Genomic DNA, 20,526 nt, shown 5'->3' on the forward strand with positions numbered 1-20,526 from the left:
ATGCCAAGATGGCGCTGATGATTTGCAGAGCCATATAAAAAAGTATAACACCTTCGTGTTAAGATGGTATACTTTTCTATGTGGCTAACTGTACTTACACGGGTTTTTGTAAATATCTAGCTCATCGCGAGGCTGCTATCTAGGGTGTAAACTAAGTCATTAATTTAGGAGATGTAATTCATGTCGTTTTGTAAATAGTAATGTAGCGTTACTTTATTAAAACGAATATCCAAAGAATATCTTATTTTTTATTTATCACTCGCCCCTTGGTATAAATAAATTAGTAAAAATAGCCAGCGTAGAGAAACAAGCAAAATTCTAAGATTAGAACCTCATTAAACTGTGAATTTCGATCAGCTGTTTTTTGTACTTTAATATTAAAGTCGTAATGTGTATATTTTAAGAACTATTGATAATCCACCATAAAGGATATAGACATGATATATATGTGTTAAAAATAAGCGAGCTTATTTACCAATTTGCCTAAAGAACCCTCCGGAAAAGTGGCCTGATTTTATGTATGAACATATTACCATATAAATGCAGCCAAAACCAAAGAATGACTTCTTTTGCTTGTTGTTACTATCTTGTAACTGAGTTATGTAGCTGTAAATTAAGATTTATCTATCTCTCTACGTAATTCACATTTATTGAGGCTTCAGATGAAAAGGGATTTTGACTCTTATGGGAGTAACACCCCACAAACAAACAGGTTACTATTTTTTAAATAAACTTACAAGTCTAATTCGTCTTACTTCCGTCTTAGTCATTCAATATGGATATCGAAACCGATTTACCTACTTATATCGAAAACTAAATGGCAATTTATTAGTATAATAGATAGATTTTATGTAACATTAGCTATATTGAATTAATTTGGTGCCACAGTAATCTGAATAATGGTAGCTATTGCTTGAATAAAGATTACATTTCATTAATACTAATATTACATACATATAATCACGTCTATATCCCTTGCAGGGTAGACAGAGCTAACAGTCTTGTACAGACTGATAGGCCACGTTCAGCTATTTGGTTTTAAGATAGAATTGAGTTACTAATATTTAAAAGAGAAAAGCTATTATTTCGCTAGCAATGTATAAACACAAAAAATACTCAGTACATTTTTTCTTCTCTTTTTTCTTTTTTTTATTCTTCATAAAATTTTGCTGTCAAAATGTCCGTTTAAAAATCTAATAATACATATATAAATGTGTATAAAATCGTATAAATTATAGGACTTTTAATGACCAAATTTAGAATATTAATTAGTATATTCTATTTCATTGGTAATTGAGTACCCAAGCTTGGTACGTGAATTCCCCAAAAAATAATAGGCAAGTTGAGTAATTCTTATTATGCTAAAGTCTTATTATCCCGATTGTATCCCCACCTCTACCGAGAGGTCTGCTTGTGGCGTGTTCACAGGAGTTCTTGGAGTGGTTAAGTCAGTATTTACATGAAGTAACTCCCGTTCCCTACGCAACCTTTCAGGAACATTACCCACTTCATGAATTGGAGCAAGTCAACAAGAGATGATCTTCCTAGCACTGTTTTCTGCACATCTAGATTGTTATATTACCGTAATTCTAACGGAATAAAATAGAATGTTTATAACGAATACGCTTTAAAACTGAAATAAACCGATGAAACTACAGAATTTTCAGTTAGTATTCAAATATGTGCAAAGAATTCAAATAAATGTAAGGAATTCAAATAAATGTAGAGAAATTAAATAAATGTAAAGAATTCAAATAAATGTTAACTTCGAAAATAGTAATTGGTATGTGCCGAGGTGGGATTGGAACTTGTTGCCTTTCTGCGCATTACGCATTTCAACCGGGCACTTTACCAATTCGACCATCGACGCTCTAACCAAATACCACCATCGGTATGAATATGGTTAAGCTGAAATATGAAATCAAAAATAAGGTATCTACCCCCTAATAGTATAGAGTCAATAATAAAAATATGCAAAAATAAGCATACATAATGAACACACGGAATCGAACCTAGCACTTTCGAAGTAGCTAACTACTCGTAGATCTATAACAAATTTTTAACGAATACTCCAGATTTGTGACCAAGATCAGTGTCATTTACGTAATTCGTCCACCGGAAGGCAAGCCTCTTCTGAATTTGCTAATACTCTCATCATGATGCAAATTCTCATGAAATCGAGATTTTAATTATAATAAGAAATCGATGAAGGGATGAGCTATTACAAAACGGTTGGTCAAGCGAGGAGACACTTATCAAACTAATGTTACAGTCGCATTAAAATTTTATTGCCATTTTGTATAGGTGTCGCTATGGGCTCACAAAACCAGTTTTGTGATCCAATAAACTGCCATCTTTGATTGCACATTTTATAGATACAGTTATCATAAATCAGAAAAAAGAACCAGAACCAATTTTTTGGATTTTGAGGGTTTAATGATGTATTTACTATTACCTGTCCAATTTCAAATCTACCCATTATGAAAATCTTTGATGCTGTAGTGGTAATCGGCTCCTACGACATTCACAGGTATGCGATTATGAGACTACGGCGCTTATTGCTTCTAAAAAGCTAGGTCATCGTCATTTGAAGGTCATCATCTTTTTTCCATGGATGTCGTAAAAGGCGACTACGGTATAGCCTTATAAACTTGGGACTCTTCTTTTAGGCGATAGGCTAGCAACCTGCCACTATTTGAATCTCAATTCTATCATTGAGCCAAACAGCTGAACGTGGCCTATCAGTCTTTTTGAGACTGTTGGCTCTGTCTACCCCACAAAGGAAATGCTTTTCATTTGATTATTTCTCTCCTCTTCAGTTCTTCTTTTTTTAGTGTAAATAGTAAATGCCCGATCCCTCCACAATACTTCCTACAGTTTTTATATGATCCAGTTCGGAGAGTGTGCAAAGGCACTCTTTGAGCTAATAGAACCTTCAGCATTCCTCCATCGGACTAAAAGACGCAGATAAAGATTTCACCTTATTGTCGTTGAAATACCAAATAGTTGAACTAAACACTTCGATACTTCTACAGTGTAGAATGAACTGCCTGCGTCTATATTCCCAGACAAGTACTCTCCATGAAGAGAGTTATGAATGTGGATGAAGCGAAGGAAGTATGCACAGATCGTGGCAAGTGGAAAGAGGTAGTCTCTGCCTACCCCTCCGGGAAAGAGGCGTGATTTTATGTATGTAAGTACTGTCCTGCCAAGACTTGGGATTCTTCTTTTAGGTTTATATCTGAACGTGGCCTATCAGTATTTTTCAGACTGTTGGCTCTGTCTTCCCCGCAAGGGATAAAGACGTGATTATATGTATGTAAGTACTGTCCACGAATATTCAATATTAGAATAAAATGGGTAAAATAATTTCGTCTTCATCGTCACTTACCATCAAGTGAGATGGAAGACAAATGCATATACATAATAGGATATTTTATAGTAAAAAAAAATTAAGTTTAAAAAAAATTATTTAAGAAACCACGCAACCTATTTTCGTGTGTTTGTTGGTAAGTAGGTAATGATTAATTTATACGGGGAAAATTATAATAGTAGCCATTTGCCTACTTTCAATTGTCAAATGAAATGCCATCATATATATCACTGCTCGTCAAATGCTTGCGAAACTTTGTTTTGATTACGTAAATATTGTTTTTACCATAACCTCTATATACTACAGTAACATAAAAAAAAATTAATAACTAAATGAAATATTATTTCGCATACGCACATATAGGTACGTCTATATCTCTTGCGGGGTGGACAGAACCAACAGTCTTAAAGAGGCGGATAGGCCACATTCAGCTGTATGGCTCAACGGTGGAATCGAGATTCAAATAGTGACAGGTTGCTAGCCCATCGCTTAGAAGAAAAATCCTTAGTTTATAAACCTTTTATTGGTCGCCTTTTACGACATCCATGATGAAAAGATATGGAGTAATTCTATTCTAAAATGCTGGAAACCACAACTACTCTAAAAAAATATATTATAATATGCAAATATTAGATAAATAGGTAGGTACATTTATATTGTCACAGCCAAGCCGTTGAGCTATACAGGGTTTGCACAAATTAATTACAACTTTTCGACTATAAAAAAAAAATAAAGCAGTCGAGAACAATCAAAGTATATATATTGTATAGTCATAGAAAAATTATTTCCAAATATTCAGAAACACCATAAAGAACAGCCGACCGGCAGTCTGTCCCCGACCATAATGAAATCATAGAGCTTGCATAATCTTAGGAAACAACATAACGAGACCACACATTAACATAAAGTTTAGCAGATGCCTCAGATGCAAAGACATCCGTTTGAAAAGAGATAATTTATTCATAGGCGTGTTGTATCGAAAGAACAACTTTGACTTGGTATAAATAGTTGGCGACGTAACGTTATCAATTCACAAACCACTCGACCTCAGAAGGGACAACAACTTCTTTTTTGACTGGCTTTAAAGCGATTAGCTAAAAGCCATGACGTTCGTTGTAAGTTCAATAATAATGACATGATAGAATTAGGTCGAATTTTGCATGAAACTAAACTGAATTTGTTTGTTACAGATTAGGGTAGTATTTGCGACAGCTCTAGTGTATACTGTCAATGCTGGAGTGTTGACTGGCCATCATCATGACGATACCTACGTGTCATCAGCATTGAGCGCCCCTTCAGCCTCATACGGCACTCCTGCTACTTCTTACGGACCTCCGGCTATTTCTGGGGCTGCACATTTGGATTCCCACGTGGATGTTCACTCTGATGGAGGATTGGTTGATGATGCTTTAGCCCATGGGCCAATTAGCCATACACATGCCGATGTTGGATCTTACCCTGATGCAGGATTATCTGCTGTCGGACCCAGTGGTTACACCGAAGGCTCCCTCAACCTACCCACCAGCATTGGAGGTGGTGCGCCTCTCGCTCCAGCTCTACCCGCTGGATTACCATCAGGATCAGGTCTTGCCGGACCCCTTCCAGCTACCCTCCCAGCCCTCGGCTCTTACGCGCCCGCCTTCCAAGGAGGACTTAACGCCGCAACCGCTGTCGGCCCCCCAAGAGTGATCGGAACTACCGTCAGCGTAGGCAGACCCATCGCCTCAGCCTCGAGGTACGAACTCCAATCCGTTATCCAGGATGTAGTCCGTCGCGTCCCTGTGGAAGTGACCAGACACGTTCAAGTCGCCGTGCCCCACGCCGTCCCGGTACCAGTCCGCCAAGAGGTCAAGGTGCCTGTGCCACAGCCGTACCCAGTGCACGTCGATGTGGTGAAACACGTGCCTTACCCGGTCTACAAGACGCAGCACGTCGAAGTCGAAAGGCCAGTACCAGTTGAGGTTGTCAAACATGTTCCCGTTGAAATCATCAGGAAAGTGCCAGTGCCCGTTGATAAGCCATACGAAGTGATCAAGAAGATTCATGTCCCAATTGAGAAGCACGTTCATGTCCCATATGCAGTATGGAAGCCGTATCCTCTGCACATTGTCAAGCACGTCACCCACTACAAGAAGAAGAGTTGCTGCTGGTGAACTTAGAAGAATGTCGCGGTTGTGCCAAATAGTCAATAGACGTGTAAATATTGATAGTCATTAGATGTACGTTGTATATAGATAATAAATAAATCGTTTGATACCTCACGCTCATGTGTAAATAAATCTGATGATTGAATAATTCGATTGTCCTTTTTTTTCTTCGAAATTCATTTTCCATACGAGATATAAATTTTTTTTTTGGTCATACTATGTACCAATTTCTGTCTTTATACTAAACATTTTTTTAACAAATAATTCACTGAGCGAAATTAATACTTGGCGAAATGTTAGGTAATCTTTTTTAACTTTAATCTAGGGCAATTACATTTTAGTGAATCTCTAAGCTATATTTTCATTTTTTTCTGTTTATTTGGTTAAACTAACAATTTTACACTCAATTATTAGTAAAGTACATACAATATTTAAGTTAATACAAAATTAACAACGTCAACCACAGTTTACAATAAAAATAGTTGAGATCTTACACCATCACCTTACATTGTAATTTTTGTTTCAATTCTAAAGTTTGGATAAAAGTATACTTATATTCTGTAATAAAATAAATATATGGCGAATTATCATTATATTGCGAATAGCTGAAAATAAAATCAGTAAAAAACTTCTAGATTAGGGAGAAACCACAATAAAAGTTGTAGTGCCTACGTTTATAAAAATGGCGTGTATTTCAGGTGTTTACGTTAGACAATATTATAGTTAACAAAAAAATGTTGGAATAAACTTATGCTATTTTTATACATAACTATGTATTGCAAAAGATCACATCAGGTATTTCCAAGAAGCAATAAACACAAATACATGTCATATTGAGTTGCGTAATTGTATCGTTGACCAAACCTACATTGAATCCTACTACTATTATAAAGGCGAAAGTTTGTATGGATGTATGGATGTTTGTTACTCTTTCACGCAAAAACTACTGAACCGATTACCATGTTTTGTATGTAGGTAGCTGAAGACCCAGAATAACACATAGGCTACTTTTTATCCCAGAGTTCCCGCGGGATTGATAGGGTTTCCATGCGGACGAAGTCGCGGGCGGCCTCTAGTATGTTTATAATATAATTAATTGCGTCTTTAAAGTAAAAATTTATATATATATTTTATTCCCCTTTCGGTATACAAACTTAGTTCTTTACAAAAATATGAGAAACGAGAATACGCAGTTAATGATAAAACGACTGCAAAATAAACTTAATAGTTACCGTTCAGTTAGAAGGTATCCTATAACACAAGTCTCGAACTTATTTGGGGTCAGCTGAATATTTTTTTATTTGTCTTGTTAATATTTAATTTATTTTACATACTAATGATAATATTTTGTGTCAAGAGAGCCGGAAGTCGAATTACAGGTTCAAATCCCAACCGGCCATGTACCTTTTTTCGAAATTATGTACATTAGTTTAAATACTAACCGATATTTTTACGTTGAGGGAAAGCATAGTGAGGAAATCTGCACATTCAGGCAACTGGATATAAACATGATCAAATCCAATACGTTAGGTTTACCAGCGAAGGTTGCGGAGGACGGAGGAGTTTTGATTTAAATTAAGAACACCCTGGCCATTATATTATGACATGTAAATTCAAAATAAGAGCTACTAATCAATCTCTTCTATCTCCAGTTGTGTCATGTATTAGCGAATGTAAGATTTTAGTACAAGAAATAAACTTACATACTCATGGCAATCTCTGTTTTTACTTATTATATTAAATATTCTCTTAAATATGATCTTTTCAAAGACGACGCTCTGCCACCTCAGACAATACCTAACTATTTCCTATATTGTAGTCTTAAAAAAAATCAACAGATTATGAAACAAATACAGTTAGCGACAGATGTCACAGTACCGTATTAAAAAAAAAAAACAATAGATTGCAGGATTCGAAAATGGAAAGAAATACCTACTCATTGCTTCATAATGGTTGGCAAAGCCGGAGCAAAAGGATTGCAATAATGTAAAGTCACGCTACAGTACCACGTAATATTCATACCTATAGACATGCCTACATCCTTGGCGGGGTAGACAGAGCCAAAAAAATTTAAAGGAAATTCAGATATATGTCAATGTCAGGATTTTTGTCTTTCCCTTAGTCGCCTTAGTCGCCGTACGGAGTGGTCCTATTATGAAGTGAACCGGGAACCAAATAATTACTGGACATGTATAAATACATAATTACCTAATTAAAAAGAAATTTTACATTATCAGTGCCTTATTACTTTTTTACGCAAAGACGAAGAACAGAACAAAACAGATGAAATGAACGAATGCAGTATGCATTCGACGTTCGGTGATAAAATGCTTTAATTTTGCATAATCTGTGATTCGTGTTATAAATTAATGATATGATTCGATTAACTTGTCAATATTTACATTCATTATCAGTCATTGGGCGGATCCCGGGCCCCGAAACACTTCTGTAGCGAGAGCAACCGGGAAAACGCAGAGATGAGAGAGAGAGATTAATAGTCAATTAACAACAACGCATTAACTCCAAAACTACATATCCGAATAAAGGCCTCTTTCTGTTAATGTATTAAAAACAGAAAGAGGCCATTGGAGGACAGAGGAAAATTGAGGAGCATATGACGGTCGATGTTACTAGGTACAACAAATTTCTGGAGGTAGGGGATTGATTAAATGTGATCTTATTACGCTGTGTAATCTACGATTCTGAGGCTGTAGGTACGCTTTTTTGTTGGTGAAATACCATCAGCTCATGGTCTTAACAAGAAAGATGAACTCTTTATTGCAGCAAGAAAAAAACTCAAAGTAACAAACTCTATATATCTACATAGATGATCTATACTAAGTATCCTTCTACTAAAGTATTGGCTAACTTAGCTTTGCCTTCAAGTTTTTATGACAATGTTGGCTCTGAACCCCATATATAAAAATGGATAAAGGTGCTTTTCTATGTATAGTTTTTCCAAAAAAATATTATTTATTACATAAGAAATAAAAGTCCTTATATAACAATGATAAGTTGACCTTAATATTGTGAATTGTTTACCCTAGATAAGAGTTCAAAAGTTACATATATGCATAATTAAAATTAAGACGACGTTTACTCATAGGCTCGATAATTAGCATAAGCGGTCATAACGCATCAATGTAAAGCTGTTTATCCACTGCAAGGGAAATTTAAATACTTAAATAGATTTTTTTAAGGTAACATTGTATTTCCTAAACCACGCTAAAATACTTAATTTTTAGTGTTAATTTAAACATTAAAATAACAACAAAGATAATTAAATGTAACCAAAAAATAAAAAGGTTGAATGTTTGTTTGATATATTCAAATATAAACTTGATGATACACATAAAAAGGCTTAGGTGTTCAACACACTATTTAGATAAATCCAATTCACTTTGTAGAAACACAGTATGTTTTATTTATAGACTAGAATAGACGTACGCACGCGATGAATATGCATATTCTTAAGTTGTATTTTACTATATTAATGGCTAAGCTATGAATGATTCCATTCTCAATTTGCGGTTAATCAAATTAGGTGTAAATCGAAATCTTAAATAAAGTCCAGTGGATATACAGCCTTACACTTTACTCTAAGAGCTCGTTAATAGTCAGCGGATGTGCCCGAATTTACACATGTATATAAAATTGGTCGGCTCGTCTCATCCGTACAGACGAAAGCAAGCGCTCCTGTCGCTTACTCGGCTGCACACGCCTACCGCCATGTACTCTAAAGTAAGAAAAACATTAACAAAATAAATAAAATAGTACTTATTTTAACCTATGAAGTACACGCAATGAAAACAAACCTTCCATAGTTTTTCCAAATTCCGTAAAGACGTTCCAAATTAATAAAATCCTTAACGATAATGAACTGTTCGTCTTTTTCAGATTACTTTTACGTTTACAACCCTGCTATTTCTAGCAGCTAAAGGAAGTAGAGATGACCCTGGACCACAAACTTTTGCTGCGTCACAACAGGAGCCACTCCCGTCATCACCGCCGCCACTTCTTCAGTCGTCACCACAGCACCAATTTGAAACAAGAGAAGTGATCGTTTACTTAACTCCGACACAAATAAGAGCTCTGCAATCTGGACAAGGGGTCTTAGAACCAATATTGGAGCCCCAACCCCACCAAGAGGTACAACAACAAAATCCTAAGTTGACTCAACTGCCCCAAAATTATTACGATAACGACGAAGAATTCAGAAAAGAACTGGAAAGGCAAAAGGCATACATTGAAACGCACCCCAATATTGCCGAAGCAATTAGTGCTATTCAGAAGCAAAAGAATAATACGCCACCACCAGTGAGAGAACCGTCTCGGGAAGAGCCCCAAGAGGAATCTGCACAACTTCAATGGAATCCAGATACGAACAATCAGTACTATGATCCTGCTACATTGCAAATTCCAACATCTGATAAACCTGAAAGTAATCAATATCAAATTCCTAGTACAGAAAAACCAGAGAGTAACAAATATTTAGCTCTCACGCCTGAAAACCAAGAAAACTTGCTCCCTAACAGCTATAATTACTTCAGTATTTATAATGAGAAGAAAGGTGATAATATTAACATAAAAATTATTCATCCTGCGCCTGCTGATAAACAAAGAAACGAATTAGAAGGAAAAAGCACTCAAAAACCTGCTCCTATAATTAAAAATTACAAGTTAATCCCATACGAATATCTAAACACGAAACAATCAGGTTGGAGGCCAATAATAGATCCAAATCAAAGCCGAGTAACACAAAAGAATACTGAACGCCAGTTGGGAGCTTTATTTACTCCTGCCCAACCCGAAGAGCAACAACAACTTCAGAAATCTGATCAGGCTGAAGAGTTACTCAGACTGAAATACGCATCCAAGTTTAATGATCATAAGCAGGCCATTGAAATTCAAAATCTTATTAGGCAACAAAAAGCTGAAGCTCAAATTGAAGCCATCGCTAAATCTCCTCCCGTAGAAGTGCACCGGGAAGTTAGTGTAACAAAACACAAACCAGTCAATATTGTGAAACATGTTCAGGTGCCAGTTCCGCAGCCCTACATCGTTCGTGTTCCAGAACCTTTTGAAGTTAAGGTACCACAACCTTACCCTGTACCACTGGAAATCATAAGACCTGTGCCCGTGGAAGTTGTGAAGACTGAGAAAATAGAAGTTGAAAAACCAGTTCCATATGAAGTCCAGAAACACGTAGAGGTACCTGTCACTAAGAATGTCTACTTTAAAGTAGATAAACCCTTTATTGTTGAGAAGGTCGTTCCCGTTGAAGTAAGAAAAGAAATACCCGTCCACATTCCGATCCATAAACCTCAAAAACTTACAATCCTTAGACATATCTGGGAACATTAGAATATTTCTAGCATAACAACGAAAGAAATAATTGATTTGTATGTAATTTAAGTGCAATATTGTAGACTGTGATGTTTTGTTATAAATTGTAAGGACTGAATTGTTGTAAATATTGATATTTGTTTGAAATAAACGCCTGTTAAATATTGGTTGGTTTTGTTATTGCGAAAGATTTGCTTCACTTCAAAGTAAAGGCACTCATCGAATATGTACAGATAGGTGTCCGGTTTCACCAATTCTTAAATAACAAATCTCTTATATGTAATACTTAAAACAAACTTTGGATTGAAAATTATATCCATATAAGCAATAGGAAAACATTATTATGATATTTAATAATTTAATCAGTATTGTTTAAACATAAACTTTACCTGCCGTGTGGTTCCCGGCACCAATATAAAATAGAATGGCATCACTCCATCTCTTTCCCACGGATGTCGTAAAAGGCTTATAAACATAGGATCCCTCTTGCAGCTGGGAGAGCGATGAGCTAGCAACCTGTTACTATTTAAAACTTAATTCCATCATAAAGTGAGACAGCCGAACGTACCTTTCAGTCTTTCCAAGACTGTTGGCTCTGTCTGCCCCGCAAGGGATATAAACGTGACTATATGTATGTATGTAAAAGCTTTATGTAAAGTTCCAGGAAATAAGTACTATAAAAATGTAGGAACAATAAAATAACAAACCAATCACCAGTAAGTCAGGGAAATCAATAAATCTAGGTAGATAGTCGATAAATGTACCATTAGAATTTTTTACATGGAAATTGTAGCACTTCCTCCGTTCGATTGAATTTCAAAACGCACGTGGCTTAGAAAGCAGAACTGTGTCGCATACAAAATAACCAGGAAGAGTTTAAAAACCATCGAGATTTTGTTTGCTTACATAACTTGCGTAGACCATAACGCATTACTTTAACTTATAACCTTTTCTAATGGTGGTACATTTGTTTTATCGGGTGTTCAAAATTAGAACTACATCATTACATTCTCTATGACCTCGTCAAATCACCTAGGTCATGTTGTGGATCACCGTTTCTTAAGCAATACTTGCTTTTACTAATCTAATTCACTTATACTAGCTTAGGCTTATAAACATGGTATTCTTCTTTTAGGGAATGGGCTAGCGACCTGTCACTATTTGAATCTCAATTCTTTCATTCAGACAAACAATTGAACGTGGCCTATTGGTCTTTTTGAGACTGTTGGCTCTGTCTACCCAACAAGGGATATAGACGTTATTATATGTATGTATCGCTTACAACTGACTGTGCTGCGACTTGTAAACGCACCTTTATCCCTATCGCATTAAAAATCTTCACTGCTATTGATACTAATAAAGTGAAAATTTTATTTAGTTAAGCAACGAATCGCTTGTTGTGACATTAATAAATTCTAGATTTATTGTCATCACCCACTTATCTAGATGAATTAAGGTCACCAGGTTACCGCTATGAATTAAATAGATGTTTTTATACACACATATACCACACTTCTTTCCCTTACGAGACAAGGAAAGCCATAATTTTCTGAAAGACCATGTTAAGATTGGGTTTGGAGAGATAGATTTGAAGAGCGTTCCGTTCTGTTCCTTGAAGCGGACGCAAGCCTTAAGGGGGTTAAGTGCTTAGGTAGTTTGTAGCTTGTAGATTTTTGACATATACTAATATATAAGATATATATTAAATTAAATTTACTGAAATGTAATATGACGTGAAAAGTGCCTGCGAAGGCCTATTATCCGAATAAAATATTGATTTTTTGATTGTACAAGCCGAAATTAACTACTAAAAGTTTTACTTGATTGACTTCTAACAGAAGAGAAGCAGCTGGCAAACTAATTTATAAATTAACTTCAATTATATATCTACTAACTAACTAACTTAGGGTGGTTTCGCCAGAAAGTATAGTAAGCGTAGCCAGTAAGCGCGCGGATGACCCGCTGAAAGTAAAAAATGAGTTAAAAATTCGCGCGGTTTGCCGCCTGGGTTTTTTAAAAACAATTTACCGATCAAAAGAGACGCTAAGCTGGTCCTTGACACTTACTAGCTGCGCCGGCGTCACTGTATAACCACCCTTTTAATTGTCATTATCATTTGACAGTAATAGCAATAAACTGACAGATCTCAGCCAATTTGTCCTGTTTTTCTTCAAACTTTGCGGCACCCCTGTGCCTTTGACCACGTTTCAGAAGAAGTTAAGTTCGCTCAAACGAAGATACACTGGTCTAATCTTTATGTGTGTGTAGTTAGTGTACCTTTTGCTTGCTACTTTGATAGACTAGAATTTATTGTTCATATAAAAGACATCAACGCGCTTTAAAAGTATAAAATGTTAATAGGTTGACAAAGTTACAGAGTTTTATGCTAAAAAAATATAAGTATGGCTCTGTTACGTGTATAGAATTGAATTATCAAGCTCTAGTGTACTATAACCATTTCAAAAATATTTAAAAATCTGTTTGTATTTAAGCCAAACGTTTCAAAAAAAAAGTAATCGACTGTCAAATACATACTTAGATTTTTAATTTAAAAAAAAATATATATAGGCAAGTAACATTAAATATTATTCTATTTAAAAAAAAAATACTTATCTAAATGTACCGTAAACCAAAACGAATCCCACAGAATTACTTTTTTAACACTAATGCGAATACTGTGTGAGCACCTTTGGTGAACAAATTTCAGAACATAAAGTTAATGATATGACATTAGTAATTTCAAAAACAAGGGTTCTGATATTTTTGATGGAGTCTTACAAAATATTAAGTGTGAGGTAACAAAGATTCTCCGTTTAACCTAAAAGTAGACTGTTAGATAATGCTATTGTCATTAAGTCCGCCTATTGTACTTTATAAATAATAATTGTTACAATAAATAATAATGATTTTCAAACATTTTTATCACTCTCTGTTACCCTAATATGTAATAATGTATTTATTTAATAAAATATAGAGTTTGAAATAAACCTCGTTTCCTTGGTAACAGGGCAAAGACTACACATTTTCACTTACTATGATCCCTGCATATTCTATACATGCTCTCACTCCATCTGTGTTCGTTAATTACTTCATACAAGATTATCGGTTGTTGATACCCTTATTTACTTATTTAGAAAAACACAACAGATAACAAACATTTTCAGATTGACAGTGGAATTTTTGTTAAGTACTAGCTGTGCCCGCGACTTCGTCTGAGTGAAATAGTTATTTTGGGCGTCATTGAAGCCCTCAAGGATGAATAATTTTCCCCGATTTTTTTAAATTTTCCATTATTTCTTCGCTCCTAATATTTGCAGCGTACTATTATATAGCCTTAAGCCTTCCTCGATAAATGGTCTATTTAACACAAAAATAATTCTTCAATTTAAACCAGTGGTTCAAACTAACAAACAAACTCTTCAGCTTTATAATATTAGTATAGATAATTAAATGCGTGTTTACACAGCATGCTTTATTTGCAACGGTTAACCTTTAATAATACCAGAGTTAAATACTCTCTCATGAGAAAAATAGAGATGAAAATAAGGTTAAGAATGCAAAGGATTAATAACTTAACCTGACCTTTAAAAATAAAATTAAATAATACATTTTGATCTTTGAAAACGAACAACACTTAGCAGGCAATCTTTCTTTGTTACTTTAACAAAAAACAAGATTTTTATCAAGCGTAACAAATTGATATTACGCAAACACAATACTTACATCTAGGTACTGTATGCGACATAGAACATGATACCACTTTCACATATTAGACATATTATAGGGTGGTTACTCTTTGGTCCACTGTACTATTACAGCATAAGTAATTGGCTAGTTAATGAACGTTGTCGCTAGGCGTATACTAGTTTTAATTACTTAATTTTGATTATACCAGTAGTAAGACTATTCGCCTTCTCTCTCTAACTTTAAACCCGTCACAGACTAAGCTATATTAATATATTAAACAACTAATATAATGTTATAGCAAGCTATATGAGATAATACTAATATATATGATGATACTAATATATATAGTATCATCTCCTTTTTATAATATAATTGATGATGCCTTCATTTAATTGATGATCACTTACCAAAATACATACTACCTACAACCATATGTAAATATTACATTTTAGTTGTAACTAAGCTTAGAAGGTCTGAAATCAAGATACCTATGATTGCGATGTTAGAGTATATTGCATCAGTTAATAAATCATCTTCTTTATTAAAGAACTTATTTACATATTACTTTAATAAGTAAGCGTGTTGATTGATAATAACAGATGAATCCAATTTTTCTTATTATCAGGCGATTACTAAGGCGAGGAGGCAACCATGACAAAAATCATTAAGATAATGATGAAATAATATTATTACCTATTTTACTGATACGAAATATTAGAAAGTAGGAAAATTGGCTCCAAATCATACTTCTACGGAGGGAATTGAGACAATCACATTGTTTCAGATCGACGCCTTAAGGAGAAATTACTATAATCAGTATTGCATGATCGGGACCTACTCGCGCTGTTAGATTCAGATAACAAAACCTCCGTATAATGACTTCATGTTACTCAATAACTTAGTTGACTAGATTGTCAAATACTATTGAGTATCATAAGGTGTGAGGGAAATTCTAATGAAGTTGGGATTCTTATAAAGGGATAGGCTTATAAACTTGGGATTCTTCTTTTAGGCGACAGGCTAGCAACTTGTCACTATTTGAATCTCAATTCTATCATTAACCAAACAGCTGAACGTAGCCTATCAGTGTTTCTAAGACTGTTGGCTCTGCCTACCCCACCAGGAATATGGGCGTGATTATATGTATGTATGTAAGTTGGGATTCTTCTTGTAGGCGATGAACTAGCAACCTGTCACAATTCGAATCTCAATTCTATCATAAGTCAAGCAGCTGAACGTGGGTTTTCAGTCTATTCAAGACTGTTGGCTCTGTCTACTACGCAACGGATATAGGCGTGATAATATGTATGTATGTACTATCATTTTATATACCACAAGCTATAACACGCGCGCGCCCGCGCGAATGTAGCGATACCTACACACGCGTTATATACAAAAGAATACAGGTTTTTCGCAAATACCACGGGATAGTTTTTTTACCGGGATGAGTAAGTATCCTATTCTCCTAGTTCATATCTAGACTCTTAGTGACGTATACGGAAAATTTCGATAAGCTTGGTTCAGTAGACAATGCTTGAAGAGAAATCAAACAAACTTACTTTCGCATTTATACTTAATATTAGTATACAATATCGTTGGATCTTAAAGTTCCTTATCCTATATCTTGCAGAGATGATTATAACTTCTTTAACCAAGAAAGTCTGCATGGTGCTACCTGAAAGATAAAAGCAAGGATATCAAAAAAATATCACAAACGTTAAGTCGACCTTTAAGGTTTTAACAGCGGAGGATGCATTGCAAGATGTGAAAATGAGATTTTTAAATTATTTCAATTACATATTGTTTCAAATAAAAATATCATGTAGTTTGTTAAGCTTAGGAACGTTTGAATAATATAACCAATGTTAATATCAATCAACCGTTTTTTTACTATTACGTATTCTAGAGCTGCAAGACATAAGAGTCTTTTGAAACCAGCAACAAAAGAGTATTTTAATTACATAGTTTACTTATATTAAAAGACCAAAATTAAATGTATCAATACTTGGATTTTATCAAAGGATAACTACAGTGAAAGTAGGTTTATTTGTGTCTCCATACTACATTATTTCCTATTGCATAACGGTGCAATAACAAAATGCCTATTTAACCGCGTTTTGTTTCACTTCACATGAAAATAAGTTTCACAAATATGTATTTAATGACTCGATCTATTTTTTTTTGTAGCAAATTTTTTTATTGTTTTTATTGTTATCTTTTTTTTTATTAATGGTAATACTGACGTATCTATATATATATATTCTTTATTTGTGTGGAATAAGTCTGCAATTTAAAAACATTTGTGCTTGTTGCATTTGTTTTTTTTTCTATCAATGTATTTTTATTTTCAAATCAACATCATCTTCCTGGCAATTGTTCTGTTATTTCTTTTTGTTTTGAAAAGGTACCCTGGTCTATATATGACATCACAATCTAAGAATACATTTAGATAGCTTAGACCACTCGACCTCTTTACCCGTCGGGAAAGCTAATTGAATAAAACTACCTAATTACGAAGAAATTACTTATAGGGTGATGAAAATAGGGATATAGACATGACCACATGTATGTATATACATAATATGTATGTGATGAAAATAAAATAACACAAATTAAGTTAAAAACAAACGTTTTAATATCACAATTTCACTGGGACTTGATCGCTCTACAACAATTACTTAACAACAAGCGGCTTGGGCGACTAATGAGATTAAATACACACAAACCGAATCACTACACAGGTGTAGGCGCCACTTTCACACATCGTAACAATTTCATAATTTCCACAGTATAACACTTACATTCCAATACATAATATCGCGCTTAGAACTCACGGTTAGAAATTTCTAAGTCTAAATCAGGTACAGTGTGGATCTGAACAAAATTAAGCCCAAAATACTTACATCTAACACGCATTTAACGGTGACGGCACGTATTTACTCTATTTTCTGTATGTGTACCTAACATATACAGAAAAGAAAGTATGTGTATGTTATCACCGTTTACAATCATCAGGCAAGAATGAGACCTAAATAACATTAGATGATGGAGTAACCTCCACGCTTGTAAGCCTGTAAGATTAATAGCCTCCGTAATGTCCTCCGTAGCTTTCACCGCTGTAGCCACCAGAAAGAGCCTGTCCATGCTCAGCGTATCCATGAGAAGGCTGGACTTCAGCATATGCCTTCAGACCCTCACCACCTTCGAAACCCTCGAAGCCGCCCAAATGCTCGAAACCTCCGTGCTCGAAACCTCCATGCTCCAAACCTCCATGATGTTCCAAAGCGAGGTGATCGGTGTTTAATCTGTGGTCTTCCAGGACTAAACCACCGCCATGTTTGTGTTCGGTCTCAGGGTGAATCAGCTTCAGATCCTGCTCAGATTTGCCCTTCTCGAGAGGATGCTCAAGTAAATGGTGGTGTTCTTTCTTGACGTAAACGGGGACTGGGTGGAAGTGCTCAAACTTGATTGATTGATGAGATTTAGCGTGCTCGTGTTGGATGGCGTGGTGGTGGCCTGATTCGCCGATCAGGGCGTGGTCGTACTTCTCTTCGAGCTGTGGTGCCTCATCGTGGATGATGCCGGGGTAGGCGGCCACCGCGGCCAGGAATCCCAGGAAAATCTGAAAACGAAACACTGTTAAATTTTGGAGCACCAAACTTTCTTAGTTCTACTACTGTTTTATTATCGTTTAAATCGCGATATTTTAACCCGTATTGAATTTATTTATAATTCTTTGTAATACTCTAGGTAACTGTTGTTTTAAACTAACACATTATTTCAAAACTTTAACTAAAGGGACGCTCGACGGACCTTCAGCCCGGCAAACCATAAAAGTTTCAACACATCTCGCTCGAGTAACTCTATATTGTATATTGTTCTTGTAAAGATAGCAACAACGGATTCACGCCAATTAGTTTCATGGGATTTATCTGATGTAGGTTACTTGCAAAACTTGTCTCACTGAAGCAAGGAACACTTTACGTAACTAGAAAGTGTTCAAAATAAATCAAACCGATGTTAAACAGGAAGAGATCTGTGGCCGCTCCATTGAATTCGAGCATAAATGAATTTACAGTCGAGAGCAATTATCTTTAATTGTTCTTCAATGTTGTAACTCCATTATGAAATGTTACTTCTATTACAAGAACTGGCAATCTCGAAATTGGAACTAATTAAATCCTTTAACGATTAAAAAAAAATTACACTTTTAAAAATGGAAACACTTTTTTTTAAATTTTGTTCACTACACAAAGCACACACATAATACGCACGTGATATTTCATTGTCGGTTGATACAAATGGTCGGTACGGCAGGGTGGCGGGTAATGCTGCCGAGGTAAAATTTGCATCGTATTTATACCCGGTTTCACTCAGTGAGTGCTCTATTTGTTACGTGTACTTACGCATTGATAGTCTATCGAAACAATAGATAGAAATTAATCGAGATGCGAGAAAAGACACTTTTTTTTTAATTATACGTAATCTGTGCTCGGTTATGTCATCGACGTAGTGTTTATGATTAGCATAAATTATGTTTCAACGCGATAGTTAAACAACCTATTCGTTGATGAGATTTAAAGCATATGTAAATTTATTGCGTTTTGATTACGCCTAATGTGCTCTTAATGAAAAGCAAAAAAGTAATATGAAATATTGATGGAATTAGAATGATAGAAATTCAGTTATAACAGTATCTTTGGCGTAGCCCTGCCTTTGAAATATCAGGATTCAATACCCGGTCAGGTGATGATGGATGGATTTTTACACCTAAACCATCAAACCGATTTTGATGAAATTTGGTACTGAGAGTTAACCCTGAAGAATAAAGGCAACTGCTTCTTTTTACTGCAAAAAGGGGAGAGGAGAAAGAGTAAAAAGAGGGGATAAAAGATTTTTAGAGAACGAAGCGGGCAACAACTAGTAAAAATAGTTTTATCAAAAGATTAAGTAGTTTTGTGGTTCACTCGCATACTCTCTAAAACATTACACTTCAATTCTGTACAGTCATGTAAAATCTTTGGTTGGAGACTTTCATATCCAATTAAGAACTGAGCAAGGACTTCGTATTTTTAATGTATTTTAAGTCAATAAACATCCAAATTAATAACATCCGACGACAATGTTTTCAGAGATTAAAATTACAAGTGTAAGTGAAGGTATAAATATACTATCAATTTATACTTGAATGTGTAATTAAAACTACATGTATTAACTAAATTTCGAATATCTTGAAAAATGAAAATGTTAGGAGTAATCGTCGAATATGCATATGGAAAGAGTAATGAGTGTGGAGGAGGGGGGAGAGGTCGCTCTAAGAATTGTAGCACGTGAAAATCCATAGTCTCCGCCTGCCTAAAGGGAGACATGCGTGACAGTATAATCCTACTAATATTATAAATGCGAAAGTTTGTGAGTAAGTCGGGATGGCAGTATGGATATTTGTAACTCTTTCATGCAAAAACTACTGAGCCGATTACGATGAAATTTGGAATGTAAGTAGCTGAAGACCTAGAATAACATATAGGCTACTTTTTATTCCGGAGTTCCCGCGGGATTATTTCCACGCGTACGAAGTCGCGGGCGGCCTCTAATACATAAATGTATCGGAATAAATAAAAAAAATCTCTTGACTCCCTTAAACTCATCTGCCCTGCATTTGAAATGCAACAAAAACCCAAATTTCAGATTTGAATGCACCGGCTTACAAAACGTGTGAATCTGCAACCGGTGAGAAAAGTTTCTATTGAATGCAACTATTATGCAATACGTTTATTTATATGCATTTCGTTAATCGCACAAAAACTTTTACTTTTTGCAAGCGATAATTACGAGTTTTATTATTATTGTTACGATCTTAATCTTAATCAATAAAGAAATAACTTTAGAGAGGTATCGCCTGCCTGATTTAAAAAAAAACAGTAAGCTGTCCTGATTTATTCTTACCTGTTATAACCCTTACCCTTGAGGTTC

General features: G+C 35.1%; 3 protein-coding genes across 3 annotated transcripts; 2 read left to right on the forward strand and 1 right to left on the reverse strand.

The window, feature by feature from the left end:
- The first annotated feature begins 4,476 nt into the window (after positions 1 to 4,476).
- On the forward strand, positions 4,477 to 5,526 carry LOC132902570 (uncharacterized). Its single transcript, XM_060948332.1, has 2 exons — positions 4,477 to 4,488; positions 4,564 to 5,526. Exons 1-2 carry the CDS (start codon positions 4,477 to 4,479, stop codon positions 5,524 to 5,526), a joined length of 975 nt encoding a protein of 324 aa, XP_060804315.1.
- A 3,636-nt stretch (positions 5,527 to 9,162) lies between these two features.
- On the forward strand, positions 9,163 to 10,884 carry LOC106139749 (probable serine/threonine-protein kinase kinX). Its single transcript, XM_013341245.1, has 2 exons — positions 9,163 to 9,261; positions 9,418 to 10,884. Exons 1-2 carry the CDS (start codon positions 9,163 to 9,165, stop codon positions 10,882 to 10,884), a joined length of 1,566 nt encoding a protein of 521 aa, XP_013196699.1.
- Positions 10,885 to 17,300: 6,416 nt separating this feature from the next.
- On the reverse strand, positions 17,301 to 18,961 carry LOC106139748 (cation channel sperm-associated protein 1). The gene is made up of 2 exons (XM_013341244.2): positions 18,828 to 18,961; positions 17,301 to 18,175 (listed from the first exon to the last, which is right to left on the reverse strand). The coding sequence occupies exons 1-2, from the start codon at positions 18,903 to 18,905 to the stop codon at positions 17,633 to 17,635; spliced, it is 621 nt and encodes a 206-aa protein (XP_013196698.2). The 5' UTR covers positions 18,906 to 18,961; the 3' UTR covers positions 17,301 to 17,632.
- Positions 18,962 to 20,526: the final 1,565 nt, after the last annotated feature.

Source organism: Amyelois transitella, chromosome 15, assembly GCF_032362555.1.
Source record: "Amyelois transitella isolate CPQ chromosome 15, ilAmyTran1.1, whole genome shotgun sequence".
Taxonomy (NCBI): domain Eukaryota; kingdom Metazoa; phylum Arthropoda; class Insecta; order Lepidoptera; family Pyralidae; genus Amyelois; species Amyelois transitella.

What these genes read in the sequence shown, in the direction of transcription:
- LOC106139749 (XM_013341245.1), top strand. Translation starts at nt 9,163, where the DNA reads ATGTATATAAAATTGGTCGGCTCGTCTCATCCGTACAGACGAAAGCAA. An exon ending in CTACCGCCATGTACTCTAAA is followed by an intron (nt 9,262 to 9,417) that starts GTAAGAAAAACA and finishes CGTCTTTTTCAG; the next exon opens with ATTACTTTTACGTTTACAAC.
- LOC106139748 (XM_013341244.2), bottom strand. Translation starts at nt 18,905, where the DNA reads ATGCAAATTTTACCTCGGCAGCATTACCCGCCACCCTGCCGTACCGAC. An exon ending in AACCGACAATGAAATATCAC is followed by an intron (nt 18,176 to 18,827) that starts GTGCGTATTATG and finishes TTTCGTTTTCAG; the next exon opens with ATTTTCCTGGGATTCCTGGC.